Source organism: Rhinatrema bivittatum, chromosome 1 (assembly GCF_901001135.1).
Source record: "Rhinatrema bivittatum chromosome 1, aRhiBiv1.1, whole genome shotgun sequence".
Taxonomy (NCBI): Eukaryota; Metazoa; Chordata; class Amphibia; order Gymnophiona; family Rhinatrematidae; genus Rhinatrema; species Rhinatrema bivittatum.
Window position 1 is genome coordinate 570,258,840 of NC_042615.1, and position 20,858 is coordinate 570,279,697.

The 20,858-nt window shown below is 44.4% G+C and overlaps 1 protein-coding gene across 7 annotated transcripts in view; it reads left to right on the forward strand.

Moving 5' to 3' along the window:
• Window positions 1–20,858, forward strand: part of ERCC6L2 (ERCC excision repair 6 like 2) — a 427,384-nt gene that overhangs the window by 47,308 nt on the left and 359,218 nt on the right. For all 7 annotated transcript variants that reach the window (XM_029617631.1, XM_029617627.1, XM_029617610.1 and 4 more), the window contains one exon: window positions 12,638–12,831. In XM_029617631.1, coding sequence (XP_029473491.1) covers window positions 12,638–12,831 — 194 coding nt within the window. The remainder of the gene's footprint in view (window positions 1–12,637; window positions 12,832–20,858) is intronic.

Consider the following 20,858-nt stretch of genomic DNA (forward strand, 5'->3'; position numbering starts at 1 on the left):
TAACACTAATAAGTACAACAAACCTTAAAAAACCAGTACTCCAAAACTCAGCAAGAAATGGCAAACTCCCAACCCCCTGACTACCACAAGAACCACAAAAAGGACCGAATCATAGATAACCTCCAGACCAGAACAACAAGGAAAACAAAGAATAACAACAAATACCAACACACTAATTTAATTCACAACAACACTAAGACATACAGCAGCTACATAGCACTTTCATTCCTACTATTTAACGCACAATCCATAATAAAGAAAATACCCATCATCAACGACCTACTTCAAGATGACAAGCCGGACTTCATAGCAATCATGGAAACATGGATAAAAAACACAGACACAGTTCTGATCAACCAAATCAACAACTCTTATCTATAGAACATTCTCAATCCCCAGACTAAAAAAGAAAGGCGGTGGCCTAATGCTAATTATCAAAAAAAACTTTCAGATGAAATTACTCCCAACTAACACTTACACCCCACTAGAAATTGCACTATTTGACTCACCAAAACTACAAATCTGTATTATATACTGCCCCCCTAATTCTCTTAATCAGAACTGCTCACCACTTATAGAATTCTTCTTAACCAAAATATCTATCAACAAACCCATAATTATCTTAGGTGACTTCAACATACATATGGATACCTTCCCCCACTCCCACACATGTTCCTCAATCTTAGACGCGCTCTCATCCCTTGGCCTTAGTCAAATCATCAATGGCCCAACGCACAAAGCAGGTCACACACTTGACCTCGCCTTCATCAATACCGACAGATGGACTAACCATCATAGAAACATAGAAATGACGGCAGAAGACCAAACGGCCCATCCAGTCTGCCCAGCAAGCTTTCACACTTTTTTTTCTCTCACATACTTATGTTTCTCTTGGCTCATCAAACAAAGATCAAGAATATACCCTGGTCAGACCACTTTATTATCCACTCCAATTTATACTCAAACTGTAAACTTACTATAATAAAAAACCCACCTAAATCCTTCTCATACTGACCACCTTTTTGCATTGAAACACTTCAAGAAAATTTACAAACAGAACGAACAAACATAGACCTATCTAACGCAGAGAACGCTACTTCATCCTGGCTCACCATCACTAAAACATTAGCAGATAAGATAAACCCCATGATAAAGAAAACTATAAAAAACCCAAAACACCAGAACCAATGGTACAACAACATCAGATCAGCCAAATGTGAACTCAGAAAAAAAGAGAAAACATGGAGGAACAACAACAAAATAACCACACTACTTAACGCATATCGAACACAACTTGCAGAATACAAAAAACTTATCCACAAAGCAAAAAAAGAATTCTACTCAAACAAAATAAACAAATACCAACATAACCCAAAGATGCTTTTCAATATCGTAAAAAGCCTAACCAAGTCATCCAATGATGACCAATCATCATCAACATCCAAGATCACAAGTGACGATTTCGCCGAATTCTTTAACGAAAAAATTAAAAAACTCATAAATAGTAACCTCATAAGAACATAAGAAAATGCCATACTGGGTCAGACCAAGGGTCCATCAAGCCCAGCATCCTGTTTCCAACAGTGGCCAATCCAGGCCATAAGAACCTGGCAAGTACCCAAAAACTAAGTCTATTCCATGTTACCATTGCTAATGTCAGTGGCTATTCTCTAAGTGAACTTAATAGCAGGTAATGGACTTCTCCTCCAAGAACTTATCCAATCCTTTTTTAAACACAGCTATACTAACTGCACTGACCACATCATCTGGTAACAAATTCCAGAGTTTAATTGTGCGTTGAGTAAAAAAGAACTTTCTCCGATTAGTTTTAAATGTGCCCCATGCTAACTTCATGGAGTGCCCCCTAGTCTTTCTACTATCCGAAAGAGTAAATAACCGATTCACATCTACCCGTTATAGACCTCTCATGATTTTAAACACCTCTATCATATCCCCCCTCAGTCGTCTCTTCTCCAAGCTTAAAAGTCCTAACCTCTTTAGTCTTTCCTCGTAGGGAAGTTGTTCCATTCCCCTTATCATTTTGGTAGCCCTTCTCTGTACCTTCTCCATCGCAATTATATCAACAACAACTCACAAGACCAGAATATACAGAACATTCAAACATCAAGTTGGACCAACTTTGATACAGCATCATCACTGGAAATCCAAATGATCATCAAAAAAATGAACTCAGCTAAACACCCAATTGACTGCTTACCCATAACGACGATCAAAAACATTGAACCATCAATATCCAAGACGCTTACTGACATAGTAAACCTATCCCTCACTGAAGGAAACTACCCAGAATGCCTAAAATCAGCAATTATCAAACCCATACTGAAAAAGAACAACCTCTATCCAGAAAACCCACTAAACTACCGACCCATATCAAACCTACCCTTCATTACCAAAATCATTGAAAAAATTGTACACTCCAGACTCAGCGACCACCTTGAATAAAACAACATCCTACTACCCACACAATTTGGCTTCAGGAAACAACTGAACACGGAGACACTACTACTATCATTAAACAACACCCTATTCAAAGGATTCAAAAACGGCCACAGCAGCCTTTGACACGGTAAACTACGCTTTCATGATTGATCGTCTATCCGAAATTGGAGCAAAAGAAAAAACCCTTCAATGGTTCACATCCTATCTATCACAAAGAACCTACCAAGTGTTGATCAACGACACCCTTTCAAAAAAAATAAACCTAGACACCGGAGTTCCCCTAGGCTCCGCTCTATCAGCGACTCTCTTCAACATTTACCTGCTTCCAATATGCCACTTCCTCTCAAACCTTAAACTGACCCACTTCATATATGCGGATGATATACAAATATTAATCCCAATACACAACTCGCTGGAAGAAACCTACAAAAAAACAGCCACTTACCTAAACAAAATAAAACATCTACTAAACAACATGAAACTCATTCTAAACTTCAACAAGACTGAAATAATCATACTGCATAGAAAGAACAACACACTTCAGCTACTACCAGCACTCAGCATAATGAACCAAAAAATTGCAATCTCTCCAGTCAATCATGCCCTCAACCTCTGAGTCATAATTGACAAGGAACTTTCATTCAAGAACCACATCACAACAAAAATCAAAGACTGATATCACAAACTCCTAACACTACGTCAATTAAAACCTTTCCTTCCTCCCCAACGACTTCAGATCAGTCCTTCAACTACTCATCTTCTCAAACCTGGACTACTGTAACTCCCTGCTATTCAACTTACCTCAACACCATACAATCACTCCAAATCCTACAAAATGCAGCTGCACGAATACTCACTGGATCTAAAAAACATGATCACATTACTCCTACACTTATAGCACTACATTGGCTCCCAATAAAATTTAGGATAGAATACAAAATACTATCTATACTACACAAAATAATATACGGAAAACAAACAAACAAACTGGCTAAGTACATACATAAAATTGCATTCTCCAAACAGATCAGCAAATAAAGGACTATTAAAGATTCCACCTGCTCGTTCTAAACAACTCTCATCAACTCAAAAGAGAACAATTTCACTAGGAAGCCCTAAATTCTGGAACACCCTACCCATCGAACTCAGAACACAACTTAAAAACTTTCAAAAAAGATCTAAAAACCTGGATGTTTACCAAAGCCTACCAACTCACCCAATGACTCTAATCCATCACTCCCCTCCTAACTACACTAGGTAAACTTGTGGAACCAATGCAAGAAAGCAACAAAACACTGAATCAAAACATGTATAGCTTAATCTACAAACTAAGTTTATAAAAAATGTTTATAAAAAATGTTAATACATTAACAATCATATGAACCTTTTGGAAACTCTGTTAAACATCAAAACTTTGTAAACCGTTTGTGATGGCGAAACCGAATGACGGTATATAAAACTCGAAAAATAAATTAATTAAAGTATCAATGTCATAGGAGGCAATGTCTGCTTGTAGACTGGTAACTTTATTTAGATTTTTTTTTAAATATTCTGCTTTTCACACTTTTCAGCATGTCAATGCGGATTAATTCAGGTACTTTACATATTTCCCTATCCCCAGAGGGCTTACAATCTATGTTTGTACCTGAGGCAATGGAGGGTAAAGGAGCAAAAGTGGGACTTGAACCCTGGTCTCCTGTTTATAGCCCGTTGCTCTAGCCACTAGGCTACTCCTCCACTAAATAATTGGTTAAAAGCTAGGAAATAGAGTAGGACCTCTTTTCCCCACTGGAAAAAAAGGTCAATAGTGGACTGCTTCATGTTCTTGTACTGTGACAGGTGCTGTTCAATGTCTTCATGAATGACCTAGGAAAAGGAGCAATGAATAAAGATATCAAATTAGAAGATGATGCAAAATTTGTCAAAGTTGTTAAAACATGAACAGACTATGAAGATCTGGGGGACAGGGCATCTAAATGGCAGATGAAATTTAATGTGGACATGTGTTGCACATAGGGGAAACAAATCCTAACTACAGGTACATAAAACTGGGTTCTGTATTAGGAGTCGCAACCCAGAATCTTAGTCAGTGTGAACAATGCATTGAAATCCTTAGTTTAGTCAAAAAAAAAGCAAATAGAATGTTAAGAATAATTCAGAAAGGAATGGAGAATGCCATAATGCCTCTGTATCGATCCATCGTGTTACAGCACCTTGCACACTTTGGGGTAGATTTTAAGACCTGCGCTCAGGCGTACATGTGTGTGCGCTACCCGGCATGCACACATGTATGCCTGATTTTATAACATGTGCAGGCACGCGCATGTTATAAAATCGGAGGTCAGCGCGCGCAAGGGGGTGCACAATTGTGCACCTTGAGCGCGCCGAGCCGCGCTGCCTTCCCCCGTTCCCTCCCCTTCCTCTACCTCCCCCGCCCTTTCCCCCACATTCCCCGCCCTTTCCCCCCTACCTTTTTCTTTTATTTCAAAACTTACTTCAGCCCAGGGCTGAAGTAAGTTGCGCGATCCCCGGCACAGTTGCAAATGTGCTGTGCTGGGAGCCTCTGACCCTGCCTCGCCCCTCCCCGCCCCTTTTTGCAAGCCCCGGGACTTACACGCGTCCTGGGGCTTTACGCACGTCGCCAGGCCTTTTGAAAATAGGCCTGGCGCACGTAAAGTTTGAAAATCTAGCCCTGTGTGTAGCTCTGGTCACCTTATCTCCAAGAAATAAAGTGAAACAAGAAAAGGTATAGAGAAGGGCAACAAAAATGATACAGGGGATAAAATTGTTCTAACAGGATAAGCAGGATGGTAGTCCTCACATATGGGTGACATCATCAGGATGGAGCCCAATCACGGAAAACGTCTGTCAAAAGTTTCCAGAACTTTGACTGGCTCCTACTGGGCATGCCCAGCATGGCACTAACCCTGCAGCCAGCAGGGGTCCCCCTTCAGTCTTCTTTTTTCCGCGCAGCAGTAGCCTCGCGGTAAAGGAGCTCTGAAGAGATTCCTGACAGGAATTTTCTTCACGGAATATATTAAAAGTTAAATTGCCCCACAGGGTCCCTCCTCTAACTTTTATCTGACCGCGGTACTCCGGTAAGTTTTTACCAGTTTTTCCGTCGATTACCGTCGAGTTTGTCCCTTGCGGCCTACTGGCCGTCGATCGTACCATGGCTCGATTTTTTTCAATGGCCATGGTGTCGGGGGTTCCGTCGTTGTCTGGACTGTACTCATACCATGTCTATCACAGACCCCCATAAAGTCTGTGTAATGTGTCTAGGCTGTGAGCATGATGTCCTGACTTGCACTAAATGTGCCCTAATGACACCAAAAGGTCACAAGGCCAGAATGGAGAAGATGGAACTCCTCTTCCATGCTCAAACCCCAACTCTGTCCATTGCATCGACATCGTCAGAACTGGCACAGTCGACTTCACACCAGCATCGACCACCGACCGGTGACCGACCGCCATCGATGACTTCACGGCCATCGACACCCTCTACTCCCCCTCAGGATCGAGGGGATCGCAGGGAGAAACATCGCCATTAACACCATAAGACTCGGACCATCGAGGGAGCGAAATCATCGACCTCGCCATCATCTGAGCCGCTGTCAAAGAAGCCTCGTCTAGGAAAGACACCGTCCATTCCTGTGACCTGGTCACCGAGGCAACCCTCACCCAATCGGGGTTCAGGAGCTGCAACTCCGCCTTTAACGGTGGTCCCTCCGGCTATGCCTCTGCCTCCTTCTTCTGTTCCAGAGCCGGGGCTGCTTGCTCCAGGCTCCGAGAAGAACTGGACCGGCTGGTTCAGGAGGCCATCGACAAGGCGATGCAATATCTCCAGGTTCCTCCGGCACCAACTGTGGAACCCACCATTGACCCGATTCCGGCAGCGCTGGCACCGCTGCTATCCAGGATGGAGGCGCTGATGGCTGCCTTTCCACCAATGGATCCTGGGTCTCCGATGGCTCCGATGCCCTCCCCATTGACAGCATCATCGGGAGGAGAAACACCGTTCCGCATCCCTCCATCGGGAGTTTTGCCTCAGCCATCGATGCTAATACGTCCCTCTCCACCGATTCATCCATTGGTGCCGATACATCTGTCGGCGCCACCAAGTCATCCATCGATGCCCTCGATGCCTGCACTGGTGCCTTCAATGTCATCATCGGTGCTTCCGGTAATTCCTCAGATTCCTTCGGAGCCTAGACAGGGACCCTCAGGTATCCAACCTCCTCTACTTCCTAGAGGGAAGTCTGCTGATCCTTATGATACTTGGGGTGATGATACCTCATCAGACACCGATGACTTATCTTCACCACCTTCACCCACTGAGAGTAGAAAGTGTTCTCCTCCAGAGGACCTCTCATTTATAAATTTTGTGAAGGAAATGTCTGAATTGGTTCCTTTTCAACTACAGATGGAACAGAATTAAGAGTTACTCCAATTTCTGGATGCTCCCAAGGTGATCACCTCTATTCCCATCCGTCAGATCCTTCTCGATCTCCTCAAGAAGAACTAGGAACATCCTGGATCAATTGCTCCAGTACACAGAAAGGCTGACACCACTTATTTAGTTCAGTCAGCCCCAGGCTTTCAGAAGTCACAGCTTGATCACCATTCTGTTGTGGTAGTCTGCACAAAAGAGGGCAAAAAGGTCAAAACCTCACTCGTCCTACTCCTCCTGGTAAGGAACAGAAATTCCTAGATAACATTGGTCGATGAGAATTCCAAGGGGCCATGCTCATCTCCCGAATTGCTGTCTATCAGCTTTATATGACCCAATACAACAGGGTCATCTTTAAGCAGATACAGGACTTCTCAGACTCCCTGCCTCAGCAATTCCAAGACAAACTACAAATCCTTTAAGCAAAGGTTTTGAGGCAGGCAAGCACAAGATCAGAACTGTGATTTTGACATTTTTGACACCTCTACCAAAGTGTCTGCAGCTGCTATTTTGGCGAGACGGTGGGCTTGGCTCAAGTCTTCTGACCTTCGCCCAGAAGTGCAAGACCAGTTGTCCAACCTACCGTGTGTAGGAGATAATCTGTTCGGTGAACAGATCCAACAGACGGTAGCTGAATTAAAAGACCATCATGAGACCCTAAAACAGCTCTCTTCGATGCCTTCCGACTTCTCCTCAAAGCAGCCCTTTAGAAAGGACTCTAAGAAGCCGTTCTACCATCCAAGGAAGTCCTACCCGCCACCAGCCAGATCCCGTGCTACGAGACCTTATCAAAAACCTCAATCTCGCCAAACCCGAAAACAAAAACCACAAGCAGCTCCCCAGCCAGGGCCTGCTTCAGGTTTTTGACTTCCGCTTGGAGAGCAGCAGCCAGATTCCTCTGTCGCACATACCAGTGGTAGGTCGACTGCGCCATTTTCACAACATGTGGCATTCAATCACATCCGACCAATGGGTATTGGCAATCATTGCTCAGGGTTACCATCTGAACTTTCTCGCCCTACCACTGGACTCCCCACCTCCACAGATGTGGAGAACATCCGATCACTCCATCCTTCTGGATCAAGAGGTCTCCCTCCTTCTCCAGTCAAGAGCAATAGAACCCGTTCCACACTGTCAGCAAGGCCTAGGGTTCTATTCCCGGTACTTTCTAATCCCCAAAAATCGGGGGGTGTTCTTCCAATTCTGGACCTACGTGCTCTCAACAAGTGCCTCCAGCGGGAAAAGTTCAAGGTGGTAACCTTGGGATCGCTTCTACTTCTCCTTCAAAGAGGAGACTGGCTCTGCTTTCTGGACCTCCAGGACACATACACCCATATTGCGATAAGTCCAGCTCATCGCAAGTACCTGAGGTTTTTAGTAGGCCCCAAGCACTATCAATATCGAGTGCTTCCGTTCGGCCTAGCATCTGCACCACGAGTCTTTATAAAATGCCTCGTAGTCATTGCAGCTTTCCTCAGGAAACAAGGTGTTCACGTCTACCCCTATCTGGATGACTGGTTTATCAGGGCTCCAACTCAGCAAGCTGCTCTGTCGTCCCTCAATCTAACCCTACACACTCTAGTTTCATTAGGATTTCTCGTCAATTACGAAAAATCCTATTTAGTCCCATCTCAAACCTTGTCATTCATTGGGGCAGACTTGGACACCTTGCAAGCAAAGGCTTTCCTGCCTCGACAACGAGCACTAACTTTCGTGTCTCTCGCTCACCAGCTGCAGTCTCAGCATGCTGCGATCGCTCGCCAATTTCTCGTCCTTCTGGGACACATGGCGTCCTCAGTCCATGTCATACCAATGGCCCGCTTGGCCATGAGACTCATGCCCTGGACTCTGAGGTCTCAATGGATTCAAGCTATTCAGCCTCTGTCTGCCATTGTCCACGTCACCGACTCACTCAGTCTGTCTCTCGCCTGGTGGAAAAATCAGACCAATCTCCTCCAGGGATTGCCCTTTCAGGTTCTGAATCCTCAAGTCATTCTCACCACGACACTTCCAACCTCGGGTGGGGAGCCCACGTAGCCGATCTGCAGACACAAGGCTCTTGGTCTCCAGAGGAAGCCAAACATCAAATAAATTTCCGGGAGCTTCAAGCAATAAGATACGCTCTCAGGACTTTTCAGGATCGCCTATCAAATCAGGTCATCCTAATTCAGATGGACAACCAGGTGGCCATGTGGTACATTAACAAGCAGGAAGACACAGGCTCCTTCCTTCTGTGTCAGGAAGCTGCGCAGATTTGGGTGGAAGCTCTCTCCCATTCGATGTAGCTCAGGGCTCGTGAAGTTACGTCAGGTCAAGGGAACCATGATCCTGATAGCACCTCACTGGCCACGCCAAGTGTGGTTTCCCATACTTCAGGATCTCTCCATCCGCAGGCACATTCCCTTGGGAAAGGACCCGCTTCTGATCACTCAAAACAACGGGTGCCTACGCCATCCCAATCTTCAGGCCTTGTCCCTGACGGCATGGATGTTGAAAGGTTAATCCTTCAGCCATTCAACCTTTCCGATCCAGTTTCCCGTGTCTTGATTGCTTCACGGAAGCCTTCTACGCGAAAATCTTACTCTTATAAATGGAAAAGGTTCACATCATGGTGCTCTTCTCAGTCCCTTGATCCCTTTTCCTGTCCAGTCCTGAAGGTTTTGGACTATCTCTGGCATCTGTCAGAGTCAGGTCTCAAGACAGCTTCCATCAGAATGCATGTCAGTGCGGTGGCCGCCTTCCATAAAGGTATCGGGGATGTCCCTATATCAGTACAACCCCTTGTAACACGCTTTTTAAAGGGCTTGCTCCATATCAAGCCCCCATTACGTCATCCTGCCCCTTCTTGGGACCTTAATCTGGTTCTCGGTCGGCTCATGAAACCACCATTCGAGCCTCTTCACTCCTGTGACCTAAAATATCTCACATGGAAAGTGATTTTCCTTTTGGCTATCACTTCAGCTCACAGGGTTAGTGAGTTACAGGCCCTAGTTACCTATCCGCCTTACACTAAACTCCTGCAGGACCGGGCGGTACTATGCACTCACCCTAAATTTTTACCTAAGGTAGTTTCGGATTTTCATCTAAACCAATCCATCATACTACCTACCTTTTTTCCCATGCCAACCCAGGAGAACAGGCTTTACATACCCTTGACTGTAAACGGGCTCTAGCGTTTTACCTAGACTGTACAGCTGCCCACAGGGAAAGCACTCAATTGTTCCTATCTTTCCAACCTAACAAGTTAGGGAAGCCTGTGGGTAAGCAGACTCTCTCCTCCTGGTTGGCGGACTGCATATCCTTTTGCTATCAGTAAGCAGGCATTCCATTTCACGACCGTGTTAAAGCACGCTCTGAGGGCCATGGCGACTTCAGTAGCACACCTGCGATCGGTGCTGCTTCCTGACATCTGCAGGGCTGCCATTTGGAATTCTCTCCACACCTTTGCAGCCCACTATTGCTTGGACAAAGCCAGAAGTCAAGATTCCATCTTCGGCCAGTCTGTCCTTCGTAACTTATTTACAACGTGACGTACCTACACCCTTCCGCCTGCCCAGTGGGGTTCAGGATGCCCTATATCAAATTCCACCCCAGTTGTTGTGCCTGTTGCACGCCTTTGGGTACATTTGGTGCATGTTCGGACATCCTCAGCTCAGTACTCACCCGTATGTGAGGACTACCATCCTGCTTGTCCTGTGAGAAAGCAAATGTTGCTTACCTGTAACAGGTGTTCTCACAGGACAGCAGGATGTTAGTCCTCACGAAACCCACCCCGCGGTGTTGGGTTCGTAACGTTTTGTTGTTTTATTTTTCGGCACTGCCTGTAGCTTTCAAATAAGACTGAAGGGGGGACCCCTGCTGGCTGCAGGGTTAGTGCCATGCTGGGCATGCCCAGTAGGGGCCAGTCAAAGTTCTGGAAACTTTGACAGAAGTTTTCTGTGATTGGGCTCCATCCTTATGATGTCACCCATATGTGAGGACTAACATCCTGCTGTCCTGTGAGAATACCTGTTACAGGTAAGCAACATTTGCTTTTCCTTATAAAGAGTGGTTAAAAACGTTAGGGCTTTTTAGCTTGGAGAAGATGTTTATTCAGTCATGAGTGGGAAATAACAGGTAAATAAAGGACAGTTATTCCTCCTTTCAAATAGTTTCATGGAGTGCCCATTAGTCTTTGTACTAACAGGTAATCGATTTAAAACAAGTCAATGAAAGTATTTTTTCGCTCAATGCACAGTGAAGCTGTGGAAGATTTTGTTGGAGAATGTGGTCAAGTCATCTAGCACAGCTGGGTTTAGGCAAATTCTTGGAAGAAAAGTCCATAAAACATTATTAGCTAGGCTGATCTGGGAAAGCCCCTGCTTATCCCTGGAAGTGAATAGGAAGAAATGGGATCTGTTAGGTAACTTGTGATCCAGATTGGCCATTGTCAGAAACTGGATGCTGGGCTTGATGGACCTTTAGTCTGACTCACAATAGCATATCTTGTGTTCTTGTGTACATACATCTGCTAGGCGTTGATAGCTGACAGCATGCTCTTTTGACAGTTTTTCTGCAACTTTTTTTGGAGACAGTGCTGAAATGTGTAGGTCTTTATTGGTGGTCATTTATGAAGAAGTACTTTGTCTGAGATTTTCTGTGTTCTACATTTAAGTTTTGCAACTCATGTCTGATTTAATGTGACCTATGTCTAAGATCTGATTTTCCAAGAGAACTGTCTTCTCTGCTGTTTCCATCCTTTATTAGGAAATAAAATTTGCCTCTATTTTGAACCTCCCTTCTACTTCCAGCTTGATTTTTCAAGATTGGACAAGCACCCTGTATTGATTAGACATGTTATTTCTGAAATTCTTTAAGACGATGCCCTGCAGTTCCCATGAACCTCTGGGAACAGCCAAAAAAGAAGAATTACAGATCACATCATGCATATGGTTATCTGTTTAAATAATAAATAATGAATCGGAGTCTAAACTTCATCCTCTCATTTTACTCTAGTTTAACTTTCACAAATAGACAAAATTTCCAACTAAACACACTTATTCCCCAGTGTAAAAGTATTTGTTGTATTAGAGAATTTTCTTTCTTTCTTTCTTAAACATGCAAATCTAATACAGACATTTCAGATCATAGGCCAGTGAGCTATGACCCATGGTGTTTTCAGTGCTATTGTCCTTGCATAAATGCCAAGGTAGAACATATTGAAAGTATTTTGAGCCCTAAATGCTTACCTGGTAATAAATATAGAAAACTGTTTCAATGTATCATTTGATTTGTGTCTTTCATAATGCTTCACATTGGCAGGAGGGTATAGGTTTGTTTTAGCCTTCTTTTGCTAGTAACTTTTAAGGATGTATTTTCAAAATGTGTTCTTGTGTTCTGTATCTATGGGAAAACATTTTGAAAGTGAAACCCTTAAAAATGTGACACTATCTTCAAAAACATACAGTACATTGACAGTAGGCGCCTTGAATGTAAAGCCAGCTGGAGCTATATAGGTTAACAGACATAGGTGGAAACAGCATTTTTGTCATTGTGGATGGTAAGTGTTGCACCCCAAATAGTTCTTTGACAGATATGTGCATGTAGGTCCAAGTCATTGGACTAAGCCCAAACTAATATTGTGCCACTTATTTATATGTTGTCTGTTTCAACATCAAATAGTTGATAGAGTTTCAGCATAGAGCCTGAAGAGTAATTTTAGTGAATTTTTTGAATGCTTTGTTTCAGATGTTCCTGATTGTGACTCCTCTTTCTGTGCTGTTTAACTGGAAGGATGAACTGGACACATGGGGATACTTTAGGGTTGCTGTTTTACATGGCAACAAAAGGGACACTGAACTTAGCCGTGTCAAACAAGGAAAGTGCGAGGTTTCTCTAACAACTTATGAGACTCTCCGCCTGTGTTTAGATGAATTTAACAGGTAAGATAGGAAAATGTTTTTTCTGTCAATAAGTAGGCTGAATTAGCCATTAAATGTGGGGTGACTGCCTCCAGTGGCACCGAACGGACTCGCCTCTCCAAGCTAGTAGAGTTATAAGCTATTCTGAACATATGGGTGGGAGTTCCTGCGCAGGGTTGCCTTGTGAGTCTCTTCACTCATTTTTTGTTCAAGCACAGCAAGGATGTGAATTCTGTTTCTCCTAATTTTTCTGTTAAAATCCTTAACGTTTTTCAATTCAGTAGTTTTTCTTCAGTATCTTTTTATTAAGTTGCTTCACTGCCTTTGTCGGTCCAACAACAGCACTTTTCAGTGCCTCTTTCACCATGTCCAGACAGAAGAAGAAATCAACTAAGGTGAGTGATTTCAAAAATTGTATCTTTGGAAAATTATCTCCATCACGCATTGGCACAAACTGTTTACTAGAACATGACCAAAAGAACTGCTATGCCTGTGGATGGATGCCCCATGCTCACAGAGGTCCAGAGCAATTTGTATCAAGGAACTTCGTAACTCTTTTAGGAGTTGCAGTAGGTCCTCGTCCCACAGCGCAGCCTCGCTGGGAAAATACTTGAGCAGGTACTCATCAAAAGCTCCCTCATCTGCTCAGGCTAAAGCCATGGGATTAAGTTCCACCTGATGTCTTTACTGATGTTGAAATGGCATCAATCCCTGGAACAATCACAATCCGCATCGACGAAGCACAAACATTCTAAGCTGGGTGCATCGGTGCTGGCATCGTTAAAACGGCCATTGTCAGATTCAACAACATTGACGATGCACGGTGCACCAACTTGCCAAATGCATCTTCCACCAATGCGATCAATAGACGCGTGGCGCATTGAAGTGCTCAATGCATGATCCACTTATGCACTCGACATATGGAACTCCAATGCATTTGACTCACGACGCACCAGTGTGCTTGATGATTTGACGCCAAGCAAGCGTGTGGCCTCAATACATTCCAACGCGTCTGCCCTGTGATCACATTGTACTCTGGATCTGATATCATGTCATCCCGCAATGCACGGAGCAAGGACCCATGGTGCAGCTCCAGTGCAACCAATGCAGTATCGTTGATCAGCACCGGATTCCTTGATGCAGTTCTCAAAAGACTGGTCGAAGCATACCAAAGCATCCCAGGTGTTCAGACATTCAATTCTGTCAAAGCTACCAATGCATCCACCTCAGATTTTGATTTAATCAAGTTGCTTTGCTAACCCAGATCCAGTTTAAAAGCTGCTTTCTCAATTTTTTTTAAAGGTTGGTGCCAGCAGTATGGTTACACTCTGGTTAAAGTGAAGTCCATCTTGCCAGAATAGGATCCTTCTTCCCCAGAATGTTCCCCAGTTACTAACAAATCTAAAACTCTCTTCCCTGAACCATCATCTTATCCTCGCATTGAGACTCTGGAGCTCAACCTGCCTCTGGAGTTCTGCATGTTGAATGGGGATCATTTCTGAGATTGCAATCCTAGAGGTTTTGGATTTCAGTTTCCTACCTAGGAGTCTAAATTTAGCTTCTAGAACCTCTCTCCTGCACTTTCCTATAGTTCTGCTCATATGTTTACCTACCCCTAGCAGAATTTGTACGATTTGTATTATTTTAAGAAAATATGACTGATCAGACAAAGCATCTCTGTTATTTTTAATGGGTTTAAAGTTAAAGTATTCTATGCATCACAGAATAGTACAATCATTAAACAAACCATAGCAATAAAGGAAATAATAAAATGGTCTTGTTCAAATGTTTGCATACCCTTAGTTCTTAATATCATGTATTGCCCCCTTTGTGCATCAGTGACGACCTGCAGTTTTTTGTGATAGTCGTGAATGATGCCCTTTATTTTCTCATGTGATAAAGCTGCCCGTTCCTCTTGGCAAAAAGCATCCGGATCCTGTAAATTCTTTGTCTAGCATGAACTGCATGTTTTCAGTTCTCCCCAAAGTGGTTCAGTGACATTGAGGAGACTGCGATGGCCACTCCAGAACCTTTACTTTCTTCTTCTGCAGTCACTGAAAGGCCGACTTGACCTTATGTATCAGATCATTGTCATGTTGGAAAGTCCAAGTGCACCCCATGCGCAGCTTCCTGGGTGTTGAATACAAATTCTCCTCCAATATTTTCTGAGAAGATGTTGCATTCATCCTGCCATCAATTTTGACTAAATTCTCTGTGCTGCTGTAGCTCACTCCCCCCCCCCCCCCCCCCCCCCCCCCCCCCAGAAAGCAGAGATCTACCTCCATGATTCACGGTAGGGATGGTGTTGACTCTTTTCCAAACATAGCATTTATGGTTGTGACCATAAAGTTTAGTTTTGGTCTCATTGGTCCAAATAATTTTGTTCCAGAAGTTTTGAAGCTTCTCTTAAGTGCTGTTTGGCATATTGTAAGCGGGCTGTTTGTGGTGGTACAACAATGGCTTTTTTTCTGGCAGCTCTACCATGCACCCTGTTTTTGTTCAAATATCTTTTTATTGTGCATACTGAAACACCAACACCACTTTGTTTCAGAGAAGCCTGTATTTCAGTAGAAGTTGCTTGTGCGTTTTTCTTTGCATCCCAACAAATTTTTCCTGGCAGTTGTGTCTGAAATCTTTTTTGGTCTGGCTTGGTATTAACTGAACCCATAATTTTCCACTTCTTGATCAGTTTGAACATTACTGATTGGCATTTTCAAATCTTTGGATATCTTTTTAAATCCTTTTCCAGATTTATAAAGTTGAGCTACTTTTGCTTGCGGATCCTTTGACATTTCTTTTTGTTTCCCCATGCTTCAGTAACCACTAAAGTCAATGCAGTCCTGGATGAAATGCACAAGGGTTTCTCAAAAACTAAGAAACTCATTGACTGTTTATACACAGACACTAATTACAATCAAACAAGGCACAAGTGTGGATACCTACCATTCATTGCCCATCTCAACTTGTGTGTGTCAACTTGAGTGTATATTATCAGCCCAAACATTCAAGGGTATGTAAACTTTTGAACAGGACCATTTTATAATTTCCTTCTTTGCTATGGTTTGTTTAATGATTGTGCTATTCTGTGATGCATAAAATAGTTTAATTTGAAACACATTAACAATAACAGATGTGCTTTTTCTGATCGCTCCTGTTTTCTTAAAATGCTACTCATCTTACAAATTTGAATTTGAAAAGAAGTTGGCCGTAGAGGCAAAAACTCACAGTAAAAACTTTTTCAAATATATCCGAAGCAGAAAGGCTGTGAGGGAGTCGGTTGGACCGTTAGATGATCGAGGGGGTTAAAGGGGCACTTAGAGAAGATAAGGCCATTGTGGATAAGTGCAAGGTGATGCATATAAGGAAAAATAACCCATGCTATAGTTATGCAATATTAGGTTCCATATTAGGTGCTATAGCCCAAGAAAGAGATCTAGGTGTCAAGTGGATAACACATTGAAATCGTCGGTTCAGTGTGCTGCGGCAGTCAAAAAAGCAAACAGAATGTTGGGAATTATTAGAAAGGGAACAGTGAATAAAATGGAAAATGTCATAATGCCTCTGTATCGCTCCATGGTGAGACTGCTCCTTGAATACTGTGTACAGTTCTGGTCGCCGCATCTCAAAAAAGATATTTCTCACAGGACAAGCAGGATGGTAGTCCTCACATATGGGTGACTTCATCAGGATGGAGCCCAATCACGGACAACTTCTGTCAAAGTTTCCAGAACTTTGACTGGCCCCTACTGGGCATGCCCAGCATGGCACTAACCCTGCAGCCAGCAGGCGTCCCCCTTCAGTCTTCTTTTTTCCGCTTAGCAGTAGCCTCGCGGTTTAGGAGCTCTGAAGAGATTGCTGACAGGAATTTTCCTCACAGTTAATTAAACTTAAATTGCCCCCAGGGGTCCCTCCTCTAATTTTTCTCAGGTCGCGGTACTCGGTAAGTTTTTTTGACCGTCTTTTGTCGATTACCGTCGAGTTTGGCCCTTGTGGCCTACTAGCCGTCGACCGTACCGCGGCTCGATTTTTTTCGATGGCCATAGCATCGGGGTTTCGTCGGTGCCCAGACTGTACTCGTACCATGTCTATCACAGACCCTCATGGGGTCTGTGTAATGTGTTTAGGCCATGAGCATGATGTCCTGACTTGCACCAAATGTGCCCTCTTGACACTAAAAGGTCGCAAAGCCAGAATGGAGTAGATGGGACTCCTCTTCCGTGCTCACACCCCGACGCCATGGCCATCGCATCGACGTCATCGGAACCGGTACCGTCGAAGTCGCACCAGCATCGACCACCGTCCGGTGACCGTCCGCCATTGACGTCTTCACGGCCATCGACTCCCGTTTCTCCCCCTCAAGATCGAGGGGATCGTAGGGAGAAACATCGCCATTAGCATCGTAAGTCTCGGACCGTCGAGGGAGCGAAATCATCGACCTCACCACCGTCCGAGCCACCATCGAAGAAGCCCTGTCCAGGAATGGCACCAACCATTCCTGCGACCGGGTCATCAAGGCCACCCTCACCCAATCGGGGTTTTGGAGTCGTGATTCCGCCTGTAAAGTTGGTCCCTCCGACTGTGCCTCCGCCTCCCTCTTCCGTCACGGAGCCGGGGCTGCTTGCTCCAGGTCTCCGGGAAGAACTGGACCAGCTGGTCCAGGAGGCCATTGACAAGGCGATGCAACGGCTCCAGGTTCCTCCGGCACCAAAACCGGCACAGAGTGGAACAGGTCACCGACCCGTTGACAGCAGCGCTGGCACCGCTGCTATCCCGGATGGAGGCGCTCATGACCGCCCTTCCACCAGTGATTCCCGGGTCTCCAATGGCTTCGGTGCACTCCCCGTTGACTGTTTCATCGGGAGGAGAAACACCGTTCCGCATTCCTCCTTCGGGAGTACTGCCTCAGCCATCGATGCCATTTCGTCCCTCGCCACAGATTCATTCATTGGGGGCGAAACGCACATCGGCGCCATCGATGCCTTCAATACCGGCACCGATGCCTTTCAGGCCGTCCACGGTACCCCCAGCGATTCCTTCGATTTTCTCGGAGCCTCAGCCGGGGCCTTCGGGTATCCAACCCTCTTCTTGTCCTACAGGTCAGTCTGCTGATCCTTATGACACCTGGGGTGATGATACTTCCACAGACACCGATGACTTACCTTCACCTCCCTCTCCTGCTGAAAGTAGAAAGCGTTCTCCTCCAGAGGACCTTTCTTTCATTAATTTTGTGAAGGAAATGTTGGAGTTGGTCCCTTTTCAGCTTCAGACGGAGCAGGATGATAGGCACCAGATGATGGAGCTCCTCCAATTCCTGGATGCCCCTAAAGTCATCACTTCTATTCCCATTCATCAAGTTCTTCTTGATCTCCTCAAAAAGAACTGGGAAAACCCTGGATCCGTTGCCCCAGTCCATAGAAAAGCTGATACTACCTATTTAGTACAATCAGCCCTCTGCTTTTAAAAATCTCAGCTCGACCACCACTTAGTGGTAGTGGAATCGGCTCAAAAGAAAGCAAAAAGGACGAAGCCTCACTCATCTACCCCTCCTGTTAAGGAACACAAGTTCCTAGACAATATTGGCCGACGAGTGTTCCAAGGGGCCATGCTCATCTCCAGAATTGCTGCTTACCAGCTGTATATGACCCAATATAATAGGGTCATTTTCAAGCAGATACAGGACTTTTCTGAAACCCTGCCTGACCAATTCCAACCATACAACCTAAAATTGAGGACTCGGCACAAATATAATGCCAATAAATATTCAAATAATTTTATTGAAAATTTTTTTCTTATTTTAATTAATTAGGACCAACATGTGCTAAAGAACATCACATATTAAAACTATCATCGACGCATCATCATTCTATCACCATACATCCCATACATTCATACACCCATACCCATAACACCCTAAAATTATACCAATGACTCTTAAATATACCAATACCATACAATGTTGACAAGCCCAACATATAGCTTTTTAGTGATATAAATTATATAAGATGTTATAACGTGGCTGCAATAGCCTACATACAAAATAATATTGATTATACAATCATATGCTATATGTAAATATATATTATATATTATCATTATATATGTAAATATATATTATCATTGTTATGGTTACATAACAATGTAAATATATGTAAATATATATTATCATTGTTATGCCGAGTCCTCTGTTTTAGGTTGTATGGTTGGAATTAATAACAGAGGTATACGTACTTTATATTATTACCTGACCAATTCCAACAACAGCTTCAAATCCTTGTCAACAAGGGGTTTGAGGCAGGAAAGCATGAGATAAGAACAGCTTACGATATCTTCGACACCTCTACTAGAGTGTCTGCAGCTGCCATTTCGGCAAGACGATGGGCCTGGCTCAAATCTTCTGACTTTCACCAAGAAGTACAAGACAGGCTGTCTGACCTTCCATGTGTTCGGTGAACAGATCCAGCAAATAGTGGCTGAATTAAAGGACCATCATGAGACCCTTAAAGAGCTCTCATCGATACCTTCTGACTTCCCCTCAAGACAGACCTTTAGGAAGGACTCTAAGAAGTCATTCTTCCGTCCAAGGAAGTACTATCCTCCACCAGCAAGGTACTGAACTACGAGGCCTTCTCAAAAACCTCAGCCTCGCCAGGCCCAAAAGCAAAAGCCGCAAGCAGCTCCCCAGCCGGGGCCTGCTTCAGGTTTTTGACTTTCAATTGGAAAGCAGCAGCCTGATTCCTCTGCCAAGCATACCAGTGGGAGGTCGATTGTGCCACTTTCACGGCATGTGGCAATCAATCACAACTGACCAATGGGTGCTAGCAATCATTGCTCAGGGTTACCACCTAAACTTTCTTGCTCTTCCACCGGACTCACGACCTCTGAAAGCATGGAGACTATCCGACCATTCTGTCCTTCTGGAGCAGGAGTTTTCCCTTCTTCTCCAGTTAAGAGCAATAGAACCCATCCCCCTGTCGCAGCAAGGCCTAGGGTTCTATTCCCAATACTTTGTGATCCCCCAAAAATCCGAGGGAGTTCGTCCGATTCTGGACCTACGTGTTCTCAACAAGTACCTACATCGAGAAAAGTTCAAGATGGTAACCTTGGGCTCGCTTCTACCTCTTCTGCAAAGAGGAGACTGGCTCTGCTTTCTGGACCTTCAGGACGCATACACACACATTGCGATAACTCCAGCTCATCGCAAGTACCTCAGGTTTTTAGTAGACCCAAAGCCCTATCAATACCGCATGCTTCCGTTTGGCCTAGCATTGGCACTACGAGTCTTTACCAAGTGTCTCTTGGTTGTCGCAGCTTTTCTCAGGAAAGAAGGTGTTCACGTCTACCCCTATCTTGACGACTGGTTAATCAGGGCTCCAACCCAGCAAGCCGCTCGGTTGTCCCTCAATTTGACCCTACACACTCTAATTTCTCTAGGATTTCTCGTCAATTATGAGAAATCCTATTTAGTCCCATCTCAAACCTTGTCGTTCATTGGGGCAGACTTGGACACCTTGCAAGCAAAGGCTTTCCTGCCTCGACAACGAGCACTAACTCTCGTGTCTCTAGCTCACCAGTTGCAGTCTCAGCATACAGCAACAGCTCGCCAATTCCTCCTCCTTTTAGGACACATGGCATCCTCAGTCCATGTCACACCAATGGCCCACCTGGCCATGAGGCTCATGCATTGGACTCTGAGGTCACAATGGATTCAAGCTGTTCAGCCTCTGTCGACCATTGTCCACATCACCGACTCACTCCGTCTGTCTCTCGCCTGGTGGAAAAATCACAACAATCTCCTCCAGGGACTGCCCTTTCAAGTGCCAGATCCTCAACACCGACGCTTCCAACCTCGGGTGGGGAGCCCACGTGGACAATCCACAGACACAAGGGTCTTGGTCTTCAGGGGAAGCCAAACATCAAATAAACTTCCTAGAACTTCGAGCAATTGATATGCTCTCAGGGCTTTTCAGGGATGCCTGTCAAATCACGTCATCCTGATTCAGACGGACAACCAGGTGGCCATGTGGTACATCAACAAGCAGGGAGGCACA